The sequence below is a fragment of the Acinonyx jubatus genome, chromosome C1, assembly GCF_027475565.1.
Source record: "Acinonyx jubatus isolate Ajub_Pintada_27869175 chromosome C1, VMU_Ajub_asm_v1.0, whole genome shotgun sequence".
Classification (NCBI taxonomy): domain Eukaryota; kingdom Metazoa; phylum Chordata; class Mammalia; order Carnivora; family Felidae; genus Acinonyx; species Acinonyx jubatus.
This window is the reverse complement of record NC_069381.1, coordinates 185,902,139-185,922,142: the sequence shown is the minus strand read 5'-3', so window position 1 is coordinate 185,922,142 and position 20,004 is coordinate 185,902,139. Positions and strand designations below refer to the sequence as shown.

Below are 20,004 nucleotides of genomic sequence, written 5' to 3'. Positions count from 1 at the left end.
AAAAAACACAAGATCATGCATGAACTGAGCCAAAATCAAGAGACAGATGCTTAACTGACTGAGCCACCCAGGCATTTCTTATTCACTTTATTTTAAATCAAAGGCTGACTTCTCTGTCATTTTTTATGGTAATAAAAACTAATTAGCACTTGTTTTATAAAAAAAAGTACAGCCAGTACAAAAATAATATGGAATCTATTTCAAAACTCAAGTGTTCTATTGTCTTCTGTTCCTTTTGCACAGCAGATAGGGATAAAGCACTGATTTTAACTATGACTATTTTGTAAAAAACCCATGTTGGAGGCTTTAAATAAACTCTAAGGGATAGTAGCAATTACAAAGCTAGGTGTGATAACTGACTTAACAGAAGTACAAAAGATCTATAAGCCAGACTTTAGATCCACTCTTGCTATAACAGCTGTGGAGATTTCAATTCACAAATATTTGCTGCACACATACTATATGCAAGAAAGATATAAAATGATTAAGAAAAGGTTGCTGCCTGTAACATAGTTATAATAAAGTGAGGCAAATGCATAAATATAAAACTAAGGCAGAAAATGTCATAATTGGGATATATATAATAGCCCATAGAACACAGAAAGTGATGTAGTTCAATAAGGGGGATTATGGCTAATACTCAGAGGAGACGTGGCATGGTAGAAAGGCTTTTGAGTTAGCTAGTCATGCATCCAAATCCTGCTCCAGTCACATTTTAGTCATGTAAACACAATAAAATGATTGGCTTACTGAGTAAATATAACTCCTCTGTGATTTAAGAGTTATTGACTATATACGTGGATTTTGACTACAATATTTTGTTATTTCAAAATAGGAACATTTAAATCTATTTATTTTTTAATAATATAATGACAGTATAATTTTTGTCAAATTCTAAATTCTGAGATAAAGCATTAAATCATTAAAATACTTAAAAACACCAGTAATACTGCTCCTCAGCAATTAAAATTCTAGACTTCTGATGCAATCAATAACTTTTATGATTTACCTTTAACAGTTGACAAGGTGTTTGCCCAAAATTATTAATCATCCCTTCTAAGGCTTTTCTTTCCTTTTCATCTGTTAAGGCATCTAGATCCACAGCTCCTAAAACAAGGAAAAGTCAACTCACTACAGAGTGAAAACAAATCAGCAAGACACACAACTGATAAATATACTGGGGACTGATGAGTATATTTTCAATAAAATATTATTCCGTTCTTCAATTCATAAGAATATTGCGAGAGGTCACTTAAAAAAAAAACAGTGAACCCTCAAACATTAAATATGTATAAAAATAAATTCCATCTATTATTCTCCAACAAAAAAAAAAGTGGGGGGCGGGTAGCAACTGGGTAGCTCAATAGTTTGAGTGTCCAACTCTTGATTTCTGCTCAGGTCATGATCCCAGGGTCATGGGATCAAGGCCCGCTCTGGACTGCACACTCAGCGTGGAGCCTGCTCCAGATGATTCCCTCTCTCTCTCTCTCTCACTTGTGCTCTCTCTTAAAAAACAAAAAATTCCATCCATTATTTAGAAAAAAAATGTTTCAAACAAAAGTTAACTGGAAGTCCATAAAAATTTCTCTTGGAAAAGTACAAATTATTCACGGTATACTTAATTGTTTTCTTCATGATAATCAAGCTGAAACAAATGTAATAATCACACAAAATACTACTATAAATTACCATTTATCTAACAAATACTAGGAAAGGTAACACTCTGGTTAACTGATTATACCCAGCCATACTTGATATGGTTAGTAATTGGCCAAACTAGGTAAGTCTGATTTCAAATCAAGCCTATGCTCATAACCAACATGGATACTACCTCTCTACAAAACTATTATCAAATGAATATGGCAAAGCAAGAGCATGCTTGTTTATTTACCAAAAAGCATATGGACTCTGCTCATATTTACATAACTTCACACTATTCACAATCTTTAGAACTATTAGGATTAGATCTACTGAATGATTAAAAAAGAAAACAAACTAGTTTTTTTTTAATGTTTATTTTTGGAAGAGAATGAGAGAGAAAGCACGGGTGGGAGAGGCGCTGAGACAAGGGAGACAGAGGATCTGAGGCAGGCTCTGTGCTGACAGCAGGGAGTCCAATGCCAGGCTCAAACTCATGAACGAACAGTGAGATCAGGACCTAAGCTGAAGTCAAATACTTAACTGACTGAGCCACCCAGTCGCCCTGAAAACACTATTTCAAAGCCTTCAGAAAATGTTCTTCATCTTGAGCTAAACACTGGAATGATGTCTTCTTACTATTATTTGAAGACTTTGTTATTTTTAATACTAAAGGTCTTCTTTCAAAGTCTGCTAACAATTCAACACTAAATACTTATTGTAGGACATGACTAAATAGGACACATATGGTCAGAGATCAAAAACTTTTATGACACCAATAACTGACATTTACAATCAGATTTTCCATACATACTGTTTTTTTTAATCCCCTTTATCTATTTCACCCCTCTCTGCACCTACCTCCCTGCTTTGGCAACCACCAGTTTGTTCTTTGTATTTAGAATCTTTTTGTCTTTTTTCTTTGTTCATTTGTTTTCTCTCTTGTGCTTTTTTAAAAAAAAATTTTTTTAATGTTTATTTATTTTTAAGAGAGACAGACACAATGCGAGTGGGTTAGGGGCAGAGAAAGAGGGAGACACAGAATCCAAAGCAGGCTCCAGGCTCCAAGCCGTCAGCACAGAGCCCAAAGTGGGGCTCGAACTCCTGAGCAATGACATCATGACCTGAGCCGAAGTCAGACGCCCAACTGACTGAGCCACCCAGGCGCCCTAAGACATGTACACTTCTTAATCCCATCACCTATTTCACCCGTTCCCACACACACCTCCCCTCTGGTAACTATGTTTGTTCTCTATAGTTAAGAGTCTGTATCTTGGTTTGCCTCTCACTTCGCTTGTTTTGTTTCTTAAATTCGACATGAATGAAATCATGGTGTTTATCTTTCTCTGATTGGCTTATTTCACTTAGTATTACATTCTCTAGGTCCATCCATATTGTTACAAATGGCAAGATTTCATTTTTATGGCTGAGTAATATACCATATAGTACATATACAGTACATATGAAAATATATACATCTTCTTTATCCATTCATCTATCAATGGACACCAGTTGCTTCCATATCTTGGCTATTATAAATAATGCTACCATAAACATAGGGGTGCACAGATATTTTCAAATTAGTATTTTCCTATTCTTTGGGTAAATATCCACTAGTGGAATTACTGGATCAAAGGGTACTTCTATTTTTAATTTTTTGAAGAACTTCCATACTATTTTTCACAGTGGCTGCACTTGTCTGCATTCCCACCAACAGTGAACAAGCGTTCCTTTTTCTCTACATCCTAACATGTTATTTATATATTTTTTAATATGAAATTTATTGTCAAATTGGTTTCCATACCACACCAAGTGCTCATCCCAACAGGTGCCTTCCTCAATGCCCATCACCCACTTTCCCCTCTCTCCCACCCCCCATCAACCCTCAGTTTATTCTCAGTATTTAAGGGTCTCTTATGGTTTGCCTCCCTCACTAACTTTTTTTCCCCCCTCCCCTCCCTCATGATCTTCTGTGAAGTCTCTCAGGATACACATATGAGTGAAAAGATATGGTATCTGTCTTTCTCTGCCTAACTTATTTCACTTAGCATAACATTCTCCAGTTCCATCCACGTTGCTACAAAAGGGCATATTTCATTCTTACTCATTGCCAAGTAGTATTCCGTTGTACATACAAACTACAACTTCTTTATCCATTCATCAGTTGATGGACATTTAGGCTCTTTCCATAATTTGGCTATTGTTGGAAGTGCTGCTATAAACATTGGGGTATAAGTGTCCCTATGCATCAGCACTCCTGTACCGCTTGGGTAAATTCTTACCAGTGCTATTGCTGGGTCACAGGGTAGATCTATTTTTACTTTTTTCAGGAACCTCCACACTGTTTTCCGGAGTGACTGCACCAGTTTGCATTCCCACCAACAGTGCAAGAGGGTTCCCGTTTCTCCACATCCTCGCCAGCATCTATAGTCTCCTGATTTGTTCATTTTAGTCACTCTGACCCACGTGAGGTGGTATCTCAGTGTGGTTTTGATTTGTATTTCCCTGATGAGAAGTGACGTTGAGCATCTTTTCATGTGCCTGTTGGCCATCTGGATGTCTTCTTTAGAGAAGTGTCTATTCATATCTTCTGCCCATTTCTTCACTGGATTGTTTTTCGGGTGTGGAGTTTGGTGAGTTCTTCATAGATTTTGGATACTAGCCTTTTCTGATATGTCATTTGCAAATATCTTTTCCCATTCCCTTCGTTGTCTTTTAGTTTTGTTGATTGTTTCCTTTGCAGTGCAGAAGCTTTTTATCTTGATGAGGTCCCAATAGTTCATTTTTACTTTTAATTCCCTTGCCTTTGGAGATGTGTCAAGTACGAAATTGCTGCGGCTGAGGTCAGAGAGGTTTTTTTCCTGCTTTCTCCTCTAGGGTTTTGATGGTTTCCTGTCTCACATTTAGGTCGTTTATATAATTTTGAGTTTATCTTTGTGAATGGTGTAAGAAAGTGGTCTCGTATCATTCTTCTACATGTTGCTGTCCAGTTCTCCCAGCACCATTTGTTAAAGAGACTGTCTTTTTTCCATTGGATATTCTTTCCTGCTTTGTCAAAGATGAGTTGGCCATACATTTGTGGGTCCAATTCTGAAGTCTCTATTCTATTCCATTGGTCTATGTGTCTGTTTTTGTGCCAATACCATGCTGTCTTGATGATGACAGCTTTGTAGTAGAGGCTGAAGTCTGGGATTGTGATGCCTCCCGCTTTGGTCTTCTTCTTCAAAATTACTTTGGCTATTCGGGGTCTTTTGTGGTTCCATATGAATTTTAGGAGTGCTTGTTCTAGCTTTGAGAAGAATGATGGTGCAATTTTGACTGGGATTGCATTGAATATGTAGACTGCTTTGGGTAGTATTGGCATTTTAACAATATTTATTCTTCCATTCCATGAGCACGGAATGTTTTTCCATTTCTTTGTATCTTCTTCAATTTCCTTCATAAGCTTTCTATAGTTTGCAGCATACAGATCTTTTACATCTTTGGTTAGGTTTATTCCTAGGTATTTTATGAGTCTTGGTGCAATTGTAAATGGGATCAGTTTCTTTATTTGTCTTTCTGTTACTTCATTATTAGTGTATAAGAATGCAACTGATTTCTTCTGTACACTGATTTTGTATCCTGCGACTTTGCTGAATTCGTGTATCAGTTCTAGCAGACTTTGGTGGAGTCTATCGGAATTTCCATGTGTAATATGTCATCTGCAAAAAGTGAAAGCTTGACTTCATCTTTGCCAATATTGATGCCTTTTGATTTCCTTTTGTTGTCTGCTGATTCTAGAATTTCCAACACTATGTTAAACAACAGCAGTGAGAGTGGACATCCCTGTCGTGTTCCTGATCTCAGGGGGAAAGCTCTGTTTTTCCCCATTGAGGATGATATTAGCTGTAGGGTTTTCATAAATGGCTTTTATGATGTTTAAGTATGTTCCTTCTATCCCGACTTTCTCGACGGTTTTTATTAAGAAAGGATGCTGAATTTTGTCAAATGTTTTTTCTGCATCGATTGACAGGATCATATGGTTCTTATCTTTTCTTTTATTAATGTGATGTATCACATTGACTGATTTGTGAATACTGAACCAGCCCTGCACCCCAGGAATGAATGCCACTTGATCATGGTGAATAATTCTTTTTATATGCTGTTGGATTCAATTTGCTAGTATCTTGTTGAGAATTTTTGCATCCATATGCATCAGGGATATTGGCCTGTAGTTCTCTTTTTTTGCTGGGTCTCTGTCTGGTTTAGGAATCAAAGTAATACTGGCTTCATAGAATGAGTCTGGAAGTTTTCCTTCCCTTTCTATTTTTTGGAACAGCTTGAGAAGGATAGGTATTATCTCTGCTTTAAATGTCTGGTAGAATTCCCCTGGGAAGCCATCTGATCCTGGACTCTTATTTACTGGGAGATTTATTTTTTTATTTTTTAATATATGAATTTTATTGTCAAATTGGTTTCCATACAACACCCAGTGATCATCCCAAAAAATGCCCTCTTCAATGGCCATCACCTACCCTCCCCTCCCTCCCACCCCCCATCAACCCTCAGTTTGTTCTCAGTTTTTAAGAGTCTCCTATGCTTTGGCTCTCTCCCACTCTAACCTCTTTTTTTTTTTCCTTCCCCTCCCCCATGGGTTTCTGTTATATACACAATGTTGGGAGATTTTTGATAACTGATTCAATTTCTTCACTGGTTATGGGTCTGTTCAAGTTTTCTATTTCTTCCCCTTTGAATTTTGGAAGCGCATGGGTGCTTAGGAATTCGTCCATTTCCTCCAGGTTGTCCAGTTTGTTGGCATATAATATTTCATAGTATTCCCTGATAATTGCTTGTATTTCTGAGGGATTGGCTGTAATAATTCCATTTTCATTCATGATTTAATCTCTTTGGGTATCTCCCTTTTCTTTTTGAGAAGACTGGCTAGAGGTTTATCAATTTCGTTTACTTTTTCAAAAAACCAGCTCTTGGTTTCATTTATCTGATCTACAGTTTTTTTTAAGATTCTATATTGTTTATTTCTGCTCTGATCTTTATTATTTCTCTTCTTCTGCTGGGTTAGGGGTGTTTGCTGTTCTGTTTCTATTTCCTTTAGGTGTGCCGTTAGATACCGTATTTGGGATTTTTCTTGTTTCTTGCAATAGGCCTGGATTGCAACGTATTTTCCTCTCAGGACTGCCTTCGCTGCATCCCAAAGCATTTGGATTGTTGTATTTTCATTTTCATTTGTTTCCATGTATTTTTTAATTTCTTCTCTAATTGCCTGGTTGACCCATTCATTCTTTAGTAGGGTGTTCTTTAACCTCCATGCTTTTGGAGGTTTTCCAGACTTTTTCCTGTGGTTGATTTCAAGTTTCACAGTATTGTGGTCTGAAAGTATGCATGGTATGATCTCAATTCTTTTACACTTATGAAGGGCTGTTTTGTGACCCAGTATGTGATCTATCTTGGAGAATGTTCCATGTGCACTCGAGAAGAAAGTATATTCTGTTGCTTTGGGATGCAGAGTTATAAATATATCTGTCAAGTCCATCTGGTCCAATGTATCATTCAGGGCCCTTGTTTCTTTATTGATCCTGTGTCTAAATGATCTATCCATTACTGTAAGTGGAGTATTTAGAGTCCCCTGCAATTACCACATTCTTATCAATAAGGTTGCTTATGTTTGTGATTAATTGTTTTATATATTTGGGGGCTCCCGTATTCGGCACATAGACATTTATAATTGTTAGCTCTTCCGGATGGATAGACCCTGTAATTATTAAATAATGCCCTTCTTCATCTCTTGTTACAACCTTTAATTTAAAGTCTACTTTGTCTGATATAAGTATGGCTACTCCAGCTTTCTTTTGACTTCTAGTAGCATGAGATAGTTCTCCATCCCCTCACTTTCAATCTGAAGGTGTCCTCAGGTCTAAAATGAGTCTCTTGTAGACAGCAAATAGATGGGTCTTGTTGTTTTTTTTTTTATCCATTCTGATACCCTATGTCTTTTGGTTGGAGCATTTGGTCCATTTATATTCAGTGTTATTATTGAAAGATATGGGTTTAGAGTCATTGTGATGTCTGTAGGTTTCATGCTTGTAGTGATGTCTCTAGTACTTTGTGGTCCTTGCAACATTTCACTCACAGAGTCCCCCTTAGGATCTCCTGTAGGACTGGTTTAGTGGTGATGATTCTTTCAGTTTCTGTTTGTTTGGGAAAACCTTTATATCTCCTTCTATTCTGAACGACAGACTTGCTGGATAAAGGATTCTCGGCTGCATATTTTTTCTGTTCATTACATTGAAGATTTCCTGCCATTCCTTTCTGGCCTGCCAAGTTTCAGTAGATAGGTCTGCTACTACTCTTATGTGTCTACCTTTGTAAGTTAGGATCTGATTATCCCTAGATGCTTTCAGAATTTTCTCTTTATCCCTGTATTTTGCCAGTTTCACTATGATATGTCTTGCAAAAGATCGATTCAAGTTAAGTCTGAAGGGAGTTCTCCATGCCTCTTGGATTTCAGTGCCTTTTTCCTTCCCCAGATCAGGGAAGTTCTCAGCTATGATTTGTTAAACTACACCTTCAGCCCCTTTCCCTCTTTTTCTTCTGGAATTCCTATGATATGGATATTGTTCCATTTGATTGCATCACTTAGTTCTCTAATTCTCCCCTCATATCCTGGATTTTTTAATCTTTTTCCCAGCTTCCTCTTTTTCCATAATTTTATCTTCTAATTCACCTATTCTCTCCTCTGCCTCTTCAATCTAGCTATGGCCGCCTCCATTTTATTTTGCACCTTATTTATAGCATTTTTTAGTTCCTCATGACTATTTTTTAGTCTCTTGCTCTCTGTAGCATTAGATTCTCTGCTGTCCTCTACGCTTTTTTCAAGCCCAGCATTAATTTTATGACTATTATTCTAAATTTGGTTGTGTTATATTGCTTAAATCGGTTTTGATCAATTCGTTAGCTGTCACTACTTCCTGGAGTTTCTTTTGAGGAGAGTTCTTCCATTTCGTCATTTTGGGTAGTCCCTGGGGTGGTGTGGAACTGCAGGGCACTTCCCCTGTACTATCTGGAGAAACTTGTGTTGGTGGGCGGGGCCGCAGTCAGACCTGATGTCTGCCCCCAGCCCTCCATCGGGACCACAGTCAGACTGGTGTGTACCTTATCTTCCCCTCTCCCAGGGGCAGGACTCACTGTGGAGTGCTGTGGTCCCTGTCTGGGCTGCTTGCACACTGCCAGGGTTGTGGTGCTGCTTTGATGGGATCTGGCCAAAGGCATATTAGATGGGGTGGATCTGGAAGGTGCACAGGGGCGGGAGGGGCAGGCTTAGCTAGCCTTGCCGTGGGAGGGGCCCTGCAGCACCAGGAGGGAGGCAGGTCCGTGGGAGGGATGGACCCACAGAATCAGTGTTGAGGGTTTGCGCAGTACAAGCAAGTTCGGTGAGAGGAACTGGTTCCCTTTGGAATTTCAGCTGGGGGATGGGAGAAGGAAATGGCGCTTCCCAGCACCTTTGTTCCCCCTGCAGAGCTCTGTCATTCAGGGTTCAAAAACTCTCCCTCCCTGCTCTCCGAGAGCAGAGCTATTGACTTTTAACATTCCAGATGTTAAGTCCCGCTGGCTGTCAGAACTCACGGAGTCCGGCCCTTCCACTTTTGCAAGCCAGACTTTGGGGGCTTTGTCTTGCCTGGTGGGCTCTCCCTCTACTGCCCTGGCTCCCTCCTACCAGTCCGTGTAGCACACGCTGCCTCTTTGCCCTTCCTACCCTCTTCTGTGGGCCTCTTATCTATGCTTGGCTCTGGAGAGTCTGTTTTGCTAGCCTTGTGGTGGACTTCGGGGTTATTTAGGCAGATGTGGGTGGAATCTAAGCGATCAGCAGGACAAGGTGAGCCCAGCGTGCTCCTACACCACCATCTTCCCAGCTATCCTTATGTTTTTTTATTTTAGTCATTCTGACAGGTGTAAGGTGATATCTCACTGTGGTTTTGATTTGTATTTCCCTGATGATGAGTGATGCTGAGCATCTTTTCATGTGTCTGTTGGCTATCTGTATGTTGTCTTTGGAAAAAGGTCTGTTCAGGTCCTCTGCCCATTGTAAAAATGGGATTATTTGTTTTTTGGTGTTGAGTTGTATAAATTTTTTTTTCAATTTTATTTGAGAGACAGAACGTGCACACAAGCAAACAAGCAGGGGAAGGGGAGAGAGAATACCAAGTAGCTCCATGCCCAGCGTGAAGACCTACATGGGGCTTGATCCCATGACTGGCAGATCACAACTTGAGCCAATATCAAGAGTTGGACGCTTAACCAACTGAGCCATCCAGGCGCCCTGAGTTGTATAAATTCTTTATATATTTTGGATATTAACCCCTTATCGGATATATAACTTGCAAATATCTTCTCCCACTGCATAGGTTGCCTTTTTGTTTTATTGATGGCTTCCTTTGCTCTGCAAAGTGAAGATCTGCACATATACTCCTAACTACTATTTAAAACAACCACACATCAGGGGCACCTGGATGGCTCAGTCAGTTAAGCGTCCAACTTCAGCTCAGGTCATGATCTCACAGTTTGTGAGTTTGAGCTCCAAGTCAGGCTCTGTGCTGACAGCTCAGAGCCTGGAGTCTGCTTTGGATTCTGTCTCCTTCTCTCTCTGCCCCTCTCCTACTTGTGCTCTGTCTCTGTCTTTCATAAATAAATAAACATTAAAAAAATTAAAAAACACACACACACATCAATCTCTTAACCTTTCAAATAAAAAAGATCATTTAAACTATTTTTAAATGCAGTCTTTCTCATGTCCAAAATACCACATATAACCACCTATTAAATAATACTTTCCATTGATTGAATGCAAGATAAAAAGTATATAGGCTATACCTTCATAACTACAGTAATAAAAAACATTGAGTGCTTCCACTGCAGCTGGACCCCTCTGTTTATAGCCAAAAATCAGATCTATCCATTCATGAAGATGAGCAGAAACATATTCAGACTCCTAGAAAAAGAACAAATAATAGAGACACCTTCCAACAACAATGTAAATATGAGTCTTTTTAAAAAGTAAATCAAGCATTTCTACCCAAAAATGTTACAACTATAAAGAAAATTATATCAAAATCATGTTAAACATTTGATCAGCATCTACTACATATTTTACATATATTCTATCTAGTACAATATAAACATATTTATTAATATTTAATAATATAAAATATCTCTTAACTATTGGCTAAAGAAAATAACTCAAATATTCTAATAGTCCAAATATCAACAACAAAAAACTTAATGATGGCTATGGATGTATCTTTCTTGTTAAATTTCCATTCACATAGCCATCTAGAAACTCACTTCAAAAAAACAAACCAGTTGGGGTAGATTAAAGATGGCTGAAATCACCCCCTCCAACCTACCCAACTTGATACCACCCCACTAAAAAGGTGGACTGGGTGGCAGGCAGAGAGGCTTGAAGGACCTCCTGAAGCCTGTTAGTGACGGTTTGAAAGACAATATGACAATTGTTATTGGAGACAGGAGAAAAGGGGATTCAAGTTTAGTTCTATCAAAGAGAGAAAGAGTACCTAATTACCTCATGAATCTGGGGTAGAGATTTTTTTTCAGTTTCTATTTTAACTCCAGTTGGGTAACATACAGTATAATACTAGTTTCTGGTATACAATATAGTGATTCAACACTTCCATACAATGGGTGGAGGGATGGGTTAAATAGGTGATGGGAATTAAGGAGTGCACTTGTTGTGATGAGCACCTGGGTATTGTATGGGGATGGGGATTTTCCGGCAAAATGTTTTTAACTGGTAATTTGTGCTTTTAACTGCCTGTGATAAAGTGTAGAAGGAGTAACATGAGTTAAAAAAAAGAGCTATTTGGATTTTAAGCATAATTTAAGAAAAATATAAAGGAGCAGGTCTTGCTGGGTTCCAAATAAAATTATTTCTCATTTTCAGGATACTAGAGAGCAAAGACTCTTGAAGTGAGAAATGGCCAAGGTCAATGATGAAATCAGTGTGTAACCTGTAAAATATGGTCTCAGGTGAACGTTTAGTTCAAGAGTATAGCTGTGAAGCAATCTGTTCACACCTCAAAGATTTCAGGCTGTGCCACAAAGACCCACTCAACTAGAAAAGAGAATATCTTAAGAATCTTTTTTGCTTTTTGTAACGTTTTATTTTATTTTTGAGCCAGAAAGGTCAGAGAGAGAGGAAGACACAGAATCTGAAACAGGCTCCAGGCTCTGAGCTGTCAGCAGAGCCCGATGCGGGACTTGAACTTGCGAACCGTGAGATCATGACCTGAGCCAAAGTCGGACGCTTAACCAACAGCCAACCAGGCTCCCCAATATCTTAAGAATCTTAAAGGTATTTTCCCACATTAGCTTCCAGCTTGGCCCAAAGGAAATAATGGATTGTATTCCAAAATAATGTGAAATGGTTTTTGTCCGATAATACTGATGCAAAAGAAACCCATTAAATTTTAAAAGAAATTATATTAGTTCAGACTGAAGTAAGTAGAAACTGTTAAAAAAAAAAAGATGAGAGACCTTTGATTTTCAATTTACTGTGGTTAGGTAAGAGGCTGACAAAGATACTCATGCAATTTTTTTTTTTTTTTTTGAGGTAAAAGAGAGAATGACTCAAAATAGGAAGCTAAGAGCCAAAGGGTAAAACAAAAGAGCCACAAAGAACCACTGGAATAGCACTGGGCCCTGGTAAAGGAACTGAAAGCATGTCCCTGTTGGAATTCTGAATTGCTATAAACCAATTACTGTTACATAGCCCTTGTTTTTCTCTCCCCCATCCTTTTTGAAATTAAATTATTTGCCCAACGTGGGGCTGAAACTCATGACCCCAAGATCAAGAATCTCATGCTCTACCAACTGAGTCAGTCAGGTGCCCTTTTTAATCTCCCTTTTGAATGAGAGTGTCTATTATAGTTCTCCTGTCCTGGTCACACCACTGTTGTTATGTGGGGGCATATAACCTGTTTCTTTACTCCACAATCTTCAGATGCAAGAGGAGACACACCTGTATAGTTTTGTGCACAAATAGATTTGATTTAGATTACTAAGAAGATTCTGGACTTCAGACATCATGCTTTAATGCAGGGATCAGCACACTACTTACTGCTTGTGGACCAAGTTTTACTAGCTCAAAATTTCTAGAGTAGTAGAACACAGCCACGTCTAATTTTTTTTGCACTATAGTGGCAGAATTTTGCCACAGACCTTAAAGCCAGCAAAAATATTTACTATCTGGTCCTTTTTTATAGAAAAAGATTGTAGATACCTGACTTAAAAGTCCCTGACATGAGCCTTTGGGAGGATCTTAAGAGGAAGTATGTACATTTTGCACATAGGAGGAATGTAAATAATTTGTAGTCAGAGGGCAGACTGCGTGTGGTGGATTAAATATGGTTGCAAATTCTTTTTCCCTCCCACCATTGTGAAATGGAGTTTACTTTCCTTGCTTTTTTTTTTTTAAGAGAGAGAGGGTGCAAGTGAGCGGGGGGCAGAGAGAGAGAGAGAGAGAGAGAGAGAGAGAGAGAGAGAGAGAAGCAGAGCTCACCTGAGTGGGGCTTGTGCTCACCTGATGTGGGACTCGAACTCATAAACCATGAGATCATGACCTGAGCCGAAGTCAGATGCTTAACGGGTTGGCCCTACTTTCTCTGCTCTTGAATCTGTACTGATCCTATTACTGTTTGACAGGGTGACAGAAGTGCTGTGACAGTTCACAGACTTAAGCTTTAAGAAAGGGTAGAAGCCTTCCAATTTTGTACTCTTTTCTGAGCTGTGGACATGTAGATATCTGGCTACCTAGCTAGAGAGACTACATGAAGAGGAGATATCTTGAGAATACATGGAAAGAGAGAAGAGTCCAGCATTCCAGTGTCTCAATGCAACCTCCAGATGACCTCAACCTCAGCTGTTATATGCCTGCAAGGCTATGAGAACCTCAACAAGATGAGAATTGCTCAAATGAAACCAGCCAACTCACAGAACTGTGAGAGATAATAAAATGGGTATATTTTAAGCCACTAAATTTTGGATAGTTTTTTATATAGCAATACATAACTGAAACACAGGTTTCTAATATTTTAATATAAGGAGCGTGTCTTCCTAAAATCCTGGACCCTTACTTCATGTCATAGATACTATAGAGGAATACATCTGAGAAGTTCCTGGCTAGCTAGTAAGTAACAGATTATTTTTCAGAGTTGCTTAGTTTATTTCCCAACTCCTTATTCATATATAATGTTCTTGAATTTTGTAAATTTGACATACTATGTATTAATGACAAGGTGTGTTTCCAAGTATTGGCCTAATTAGTTTCAGAGTCTGAAACATTTCAGTTTAGAAAGAGAACTAAGTGGACTATTGAAAGGGAAAAAAAACCACATCATTTACAAAATGACACAATTATCAGTGCTTAACTCTCACTACTCCTTTAATTCCAAGCTGGAAATTCAGCTAAAAACGACTATTTTTTAAAGTGGAATTTAGGATTTAGCAGTTGTATTAAAAACTTACTGAAATCCTTCAGAGAACACAAAAATCCTTCAGAGGACACAAAAATGTGCTCATTCTTGTTAGATTTGAAACAAATGTGGGAACTGAAAAACACTAAACTACACCACCTTGGTCGTTAGAATACTTTAAAATATAACAGGCAGGTACCTTATAAAACTGAATTGCATTTTTTTTTTTTTTTTTTGCTATACATCCATGGGACTATACTATATTCTCACGATATCAGAAGATTCATTATCTCAAAAGAAATTACTACATTATACTTTCTACAACAGCATATATAACAGATGACAAGTTAATCTAGAAAAATAATTGTCAAATATACTTCCTTTGACTGTTAGACTGTTTCCTTAGCCCATTCTTCGGAAAACACATACATCTCTATCTTAGTAATCTGTCTAATAACTAAACACAAAAATCTTACCAGAGCTTTCCTGTGTTTATAGATGAAATCTTCAGCTGACTTAGCCCATTTGGGGAGAATGACATCATTTACTACATCTTTGGAAACTTGTAGACAACCCAAGTTAAATTCTAAGACAAGTAAAAAATAAATGTATCAAATCATTTAGATTTAAATAAATCAAGTAAAACAAATATGAGGGCACAATCCTTAGCAAAACTAAGGGTTTTTAGTTTTTTTCTTCTTTAATTAAGAGTAAAATGTGAGAACCAAGTTCCCTTCTCTTGATCTAAGTTTACTTAACAGGTAAAAACAATTCTTATCATATTGGAAATGTATTTTATCAGTTGATTAAAAAGGTAAATGAAAATAAAATGAAATTAGTTATTACAAGGTAATTATTAGTTTTAAATTAGTTATTATAAGGTAAATCAGAAAACTAATTGATTTGGGGTTGAGAAGTGGGGAAAACTATAGATATGACCAAAACCTTAATCTACACAAAAATGGAATATTCAGTATTCTTCTTACATTTAAATTAATTAATATAGTCCTTCTAGTGGTTAATTTAAAAAATACAACTCCTTAGAACTTTTTTGGTGTAACTTATACTTTAAATTCACTCAATGGAAGTGTTATATTTGTCATATGGAAAAAATATACTTACATACCACTATTCTAAGTAGATACTGACATCATAAAGATTTGCTCATATAGTTAAAATGCAGTATTTTGACAAAAGTGTCCCAAAGATGAGGTTTTCTTGTTTATATGAAGAAAGAAAAGTGTTAAGACAAAAGACCTTCATAAAAGAAGCTGCCTTAAAATATCAGTGTGTTCCAAAGCTGGAGAGAGGTTTGAATGTCATAGAATGACAGGATGCACAGGGCCTGTGGCTTTGTCCCACTACTGTGTAGCAGACATTGTTGCCAATGTGCTAACCATTCCTCCTTATTTGGTAACAGAATCTTGATTTTATTCAAGTATCCATCCTTGCCCTATGTTTTATGCCTGTAACAAGTTGACTGGTGTAGGGGTTGGTATACGACTCAGCCCTGGACAATAGGGAGAAGTTATGAGAAAGAATTTCTCACTCTTAAGAAATGACACAAAAAATTACAATCTACTTCTATTGTATCTGCCTATGATGCCTAGAAATGCTTCAGTCATTTGTAACCATGAGAGCGACTAGCCAAGGACAAAGTCAAAACACTTAGAAGAGCGGAATGAAAATACAAGAAGAACTTAGCTTTGATGATGATGTTAAAAACTACCTGAACACCATCATAACTTGGGGGTTTTATTATGGAAAATACTAAAATTTTCTTGCCTGTACAATTCTAAGTTGACTTTACTAATATTTGTTTTACTAATTAATATTATGATTTGTTGACATTCTAATTAATGTACTTTGCTTTCTCCCACCTAGCTCATTTCAAACAAAGAAGCAACTCACAGTTAGAAAAGGAGGCCAGTAGGACAGTAGTATGAGACAGCAAACTGCTCTAGTGCACATCAGAAATTGTCAAGCTAAGAGTATAACTTCTACATCCAAATTTAATCTCCTCAGCCCTCCTAGTGCAGATATCCTGCTTTGGAGGCTCCTATGGGTAAGAGTCTAGGATCAGAATCCATTAACAGACTCAGTTGATTTTCTGAAAGTGACCAATTTTAACTGCCTTACTCTGAGAAATCAGATGCCAACAGCATGTCCCAGAATGTATGATCAGAGGACACAAGGCCCTGGATATGCTCTCCCTAGCATGGCAAATAACTCTGCTGAAAAAGCAAAGGGTCAAACATTAACATTACACACTAGGAGAGGAAAAAGAAGTTGGAAATGGTCCTTTGACACTGCAATTTCCCTTAAGAACACCAGTAGTAACAATCTTGTCATTATCTTATTGTGCTTAAAAATAAATCTCAAACTACTTCACAGAGGAAGTATTTGGGTATTTTTAAAGACTGTATTGGCTCCTTAATTCTCTACTTCAAAACATAATACGATTTTTCAAATATTGTGGTAAGTTACACCCTGTCATTATTTTCAATTTACCTTAAACCAGGAGTCTGCAAACTTGTTCTATAAAGTGTCAAAGAATATTTTTTGCTTTGTGAGCCCCATGGTCTCTGTTGCAACTACTCAAATCTGCTGTTATGTTATGAAAGCAGCCACAATCTGTATGTAGATGAACTGGTTGGGCTGTGTTCCAACAAAACTTTAAAAACACATGAGTTTGCCTGTGGATTTAATCCATGGACCCATAGTTTGCTAACCCCTGATCTAAATTTTCATCTTATCTAACTCAAACACTTTTAACCTAAGTGGCTAGCTATATGGCTGAAAGAGCAATGGCATTTTTCCTTTCTAGTAAACACTGTACTCTAATAAATTCTCTCACCAACTCAAATTTGATTCATCATAGGCCAGTGTAGCATTTTCCTGGAAAAGTAACACTACAACTGGGCATTGGTTAAACCCTATTACTAAATAGTACAGACAGAATGAACCTTAAATAATCTACAGAATTTCACAAAAATATCCAGAAAGGTATTTTTCAGGATCCTCCACTGGGACCCGTTGAGGTAAATTTTTAATCTATTTCTTACGATTTTGATTTTCCAAAAACTCTGGGAAATAGAAGAATTCAGGAATAAGTTCTTTCACATCATATGGATTGTCCATGAGAGCCTGCCAAGTGGCAGGGATGGAATGGAATTGTCGATCTGCACAGTCAAACCTGCACATGGAGATTGGAAGAGAACAGTGAATGAATACTGAAGGAGAGCAACAACAACCATGAAACAAACCTTAAACTCTCCCCATGTTTCCTAATGGTTAGAGCTTCTCTTTCATTAATTTTTCTCTTCATGTCTAAAAACACAATTTGCTCTCCTTCTTATGATAACCTATCTTTCAAGTCTTGTTGCCAAGAACTAATACTGTAATTTTAATCACAAGTATCATCTTAGTCAAAGTAGCTGAAAACCAAATAACACTAGAGAAAATTTTCAAATAATTAAATTAAATGTAAATCTAAGAGACTTTTATTTTTTTAATATATATATATTTTTAATTTAATATATGAAATTTATTGTCAAATTGGTTTCCATACAACACCCAGTGCTCATCCCAAAAGGTGCCCTCCTCAATACCCATCACCTACCCTCCCCTCCCTCCCACCCCCCATCAACCCTCAGTTTGTTCTCAGTTTTTAACAGTCTCTAAGAGACTTTTAAAGGATGGTCTAATTTTTGCTGAGGTAAATTCATTACAGAGAGTGAATAAACATTATTTGGATATTTTAAAACCACAGAGTTTAAATATCATTATTAATATACATGATTAACAACATCCATAGCAATGCTGATTTAATCCTCTCTGTATAAATACCTTTACAAACTCTTCTGCTAAAAACCAGAGAGTGAGTTAGGGAAATAGTTCTGTGGCTAAAGCTTTTATATTTTATTCACATATACCATTAACTTATTTTATGTGTTTTAATGTTTGTTTATTTTTGAGAGAAAGTGCATGAGTAGGGGACGGGCAGAGAGAGGAGGGGACAGAGGATCCTAAATGGCTCTGAGCTGACAGCTGACAGTAGGACTCGAACCCATGAACTGTGGGATCATGACCTCAGCCAAAGTCGGACGCTCAACCAACTGAGCCACCCAGGTGCCGCTAACTTTATTTTTAAGTTCCATCACAGGCCTACAGTAGTTGAAACAAGCTCAAGTAGCCATGTTGCAATTTTATTATACTTTCTCTATTCACAAAAAGCATCTTCTGTTTCATCTCCTTTGATATTATCTTCCTGGATTTACTTAGTAATGACTTACTGACACTGATGACTAATTTGACACTTTTTATTCCTACCAATCTTGTTTTGAGGTGGAGGTGAACTTGGCAGAACTCTGAATTTAATTATGGCTAATGATTGGGTCATCAATAACGTCTAACGATGGTGCATCCAAATTCAAGGAAATATAGTTTCAATGGTAGAATTTTTCGTTTGGGTGGGGGAGAACAGCTTTACTGAGATAAAATTTACATATAATTCACAATTCAGTGGTTTTCAGTATATTAATGAGTTGGGCTATAATCACCACAATTTGAGAATATTTTCATTACTCCCAAAAGAAACCCTGGATCTATTAACAATCACTCTCCATTCACCCTATCTCCATTCCCTGGCAACTACTAATCTACTTTCTGTCTCTATGGATTTGCCTATTTGGGACATCTCATGTAAGTCATACGACATATGACTTTTTATGTCTGGCTTATTTCATTTAGCATATTGTTTTCAAGGTTCATCCATGTCGCAGCATGTATCAATCTTTCATTCCTTTTACCTACTTGTGGCCAAATAATATTCCATTGTATGGATATATCACATTTTATTTATTCCTTTATCAGCTGATAGACTGTTTCTAGTTTTTGGCTATTACAAATAATGCTGCTATGTACGTTTGTACACAAGTTTCTGTGTGAAAATTATGTCTTCAAGTATTTTGGCTATATAGCTAGGGATGAACTACTAGGCCATATGATAATGCTGTATTTAACCCTTTGAACAACTGTCAGACTGTTTTCCACAGAGTTTGCATCATCTTACATTTTCAACACAGGCAGTATATAAGGGTTCCAATTTCTCAAAATGCTCATCAACACTAGGTATTATCTGTCTTTTTTATTATAGCCATCACTATAGGTCTGGAGACGTATCTCAATTTGGTTTTGATTTGGATTTCCCTGATGACTAATGATATTGAGCATGTTTTCATATGTTTCTTGGACATTTGTATATCTTCCTTGGAGAAATGTCCATTCAGATCCTTTGTTCAGTTTTTAATTGGGTCATTTGTCTGTTTCTTATGGCATTGTACACTTCTAGATACAAGTCCCTTATCAGATACACAATCTACAAATATTTTCTCGCCCTGAATGTGTTGTCCTTTTCCTTTCTTGATGGTGTCTTTTGAAGCACAGAATCTATTTTTGAAGCTTTGTAATAAAATTATTTGATAAAGTCACTAAGAGCTGAAAAGACCCACTTACACTTTAATGCGGGGAAAATTACCTGCTATCATGGTAAATGTAACATTTGGAGATGGTTAATATGATATTGGGGACAGAATCTCTTCTTGAAAGCCAAGGTTTATTGTACAAAAATAGGAGTAAAAATTAATTTTGAGAGATAAAACTGTAAGCAAAGAAAGTAGAATAGGCAATGCTTAAATAGCTTGATTGGGTGGGTAGGAAAGGCAAAATAGTAATGCTAAAGAATAAGGCAACATGGAGACAAAATGTGAATAAACAGGGAGCTACCTAGAGGATACTTTGGAAAACCAAGGATTCATGAAGAAGCCTGTTTCTTTAGAATTATTAGGAAAGTGTGAAACATAGTAAGTTATAATTCTGACAG

At 37.2% G+C, this 20,004-nt stretch overlaps 1 protein-coding gene across 7 annotated transcripts in view; it reads right to left on the bottom strand.

Annotated features, from left to right (window-relative positions):
• The window catches only part of NBEAL1 (neurobeachin like 1), a 164,982-nt gene that overhangs the window by 23,299 nt on the left and 121,679 nt on the right, over positions 1–20,004 (bottom strand). For all 7 annotated transcript variants that reach the window (XM_053215576.1, XM_027053013.2, XM_053215575.1 and 4 more), the window contains 4 exons: positions 17,186–17,316; positions 14,597–14,706; positions 10,504–10,621; positions 1,010–1,107 (listed from right to left, as the gene is read on the bottom strand). In XM_053215576.1, coding sequence (XP_053071551.1) covers positions 1,010–1,107; positions 10,504–10,621; positions 14,597–14,706; positions 17,186–17,316 — 457 coding nt within the window. The remainder of the gene's footprint in view (positions 1–1,009; positions 1,108–10,503; positions 10,622–14,596; positions 14,707–17,185; positions 17,317–20,004) is intronic.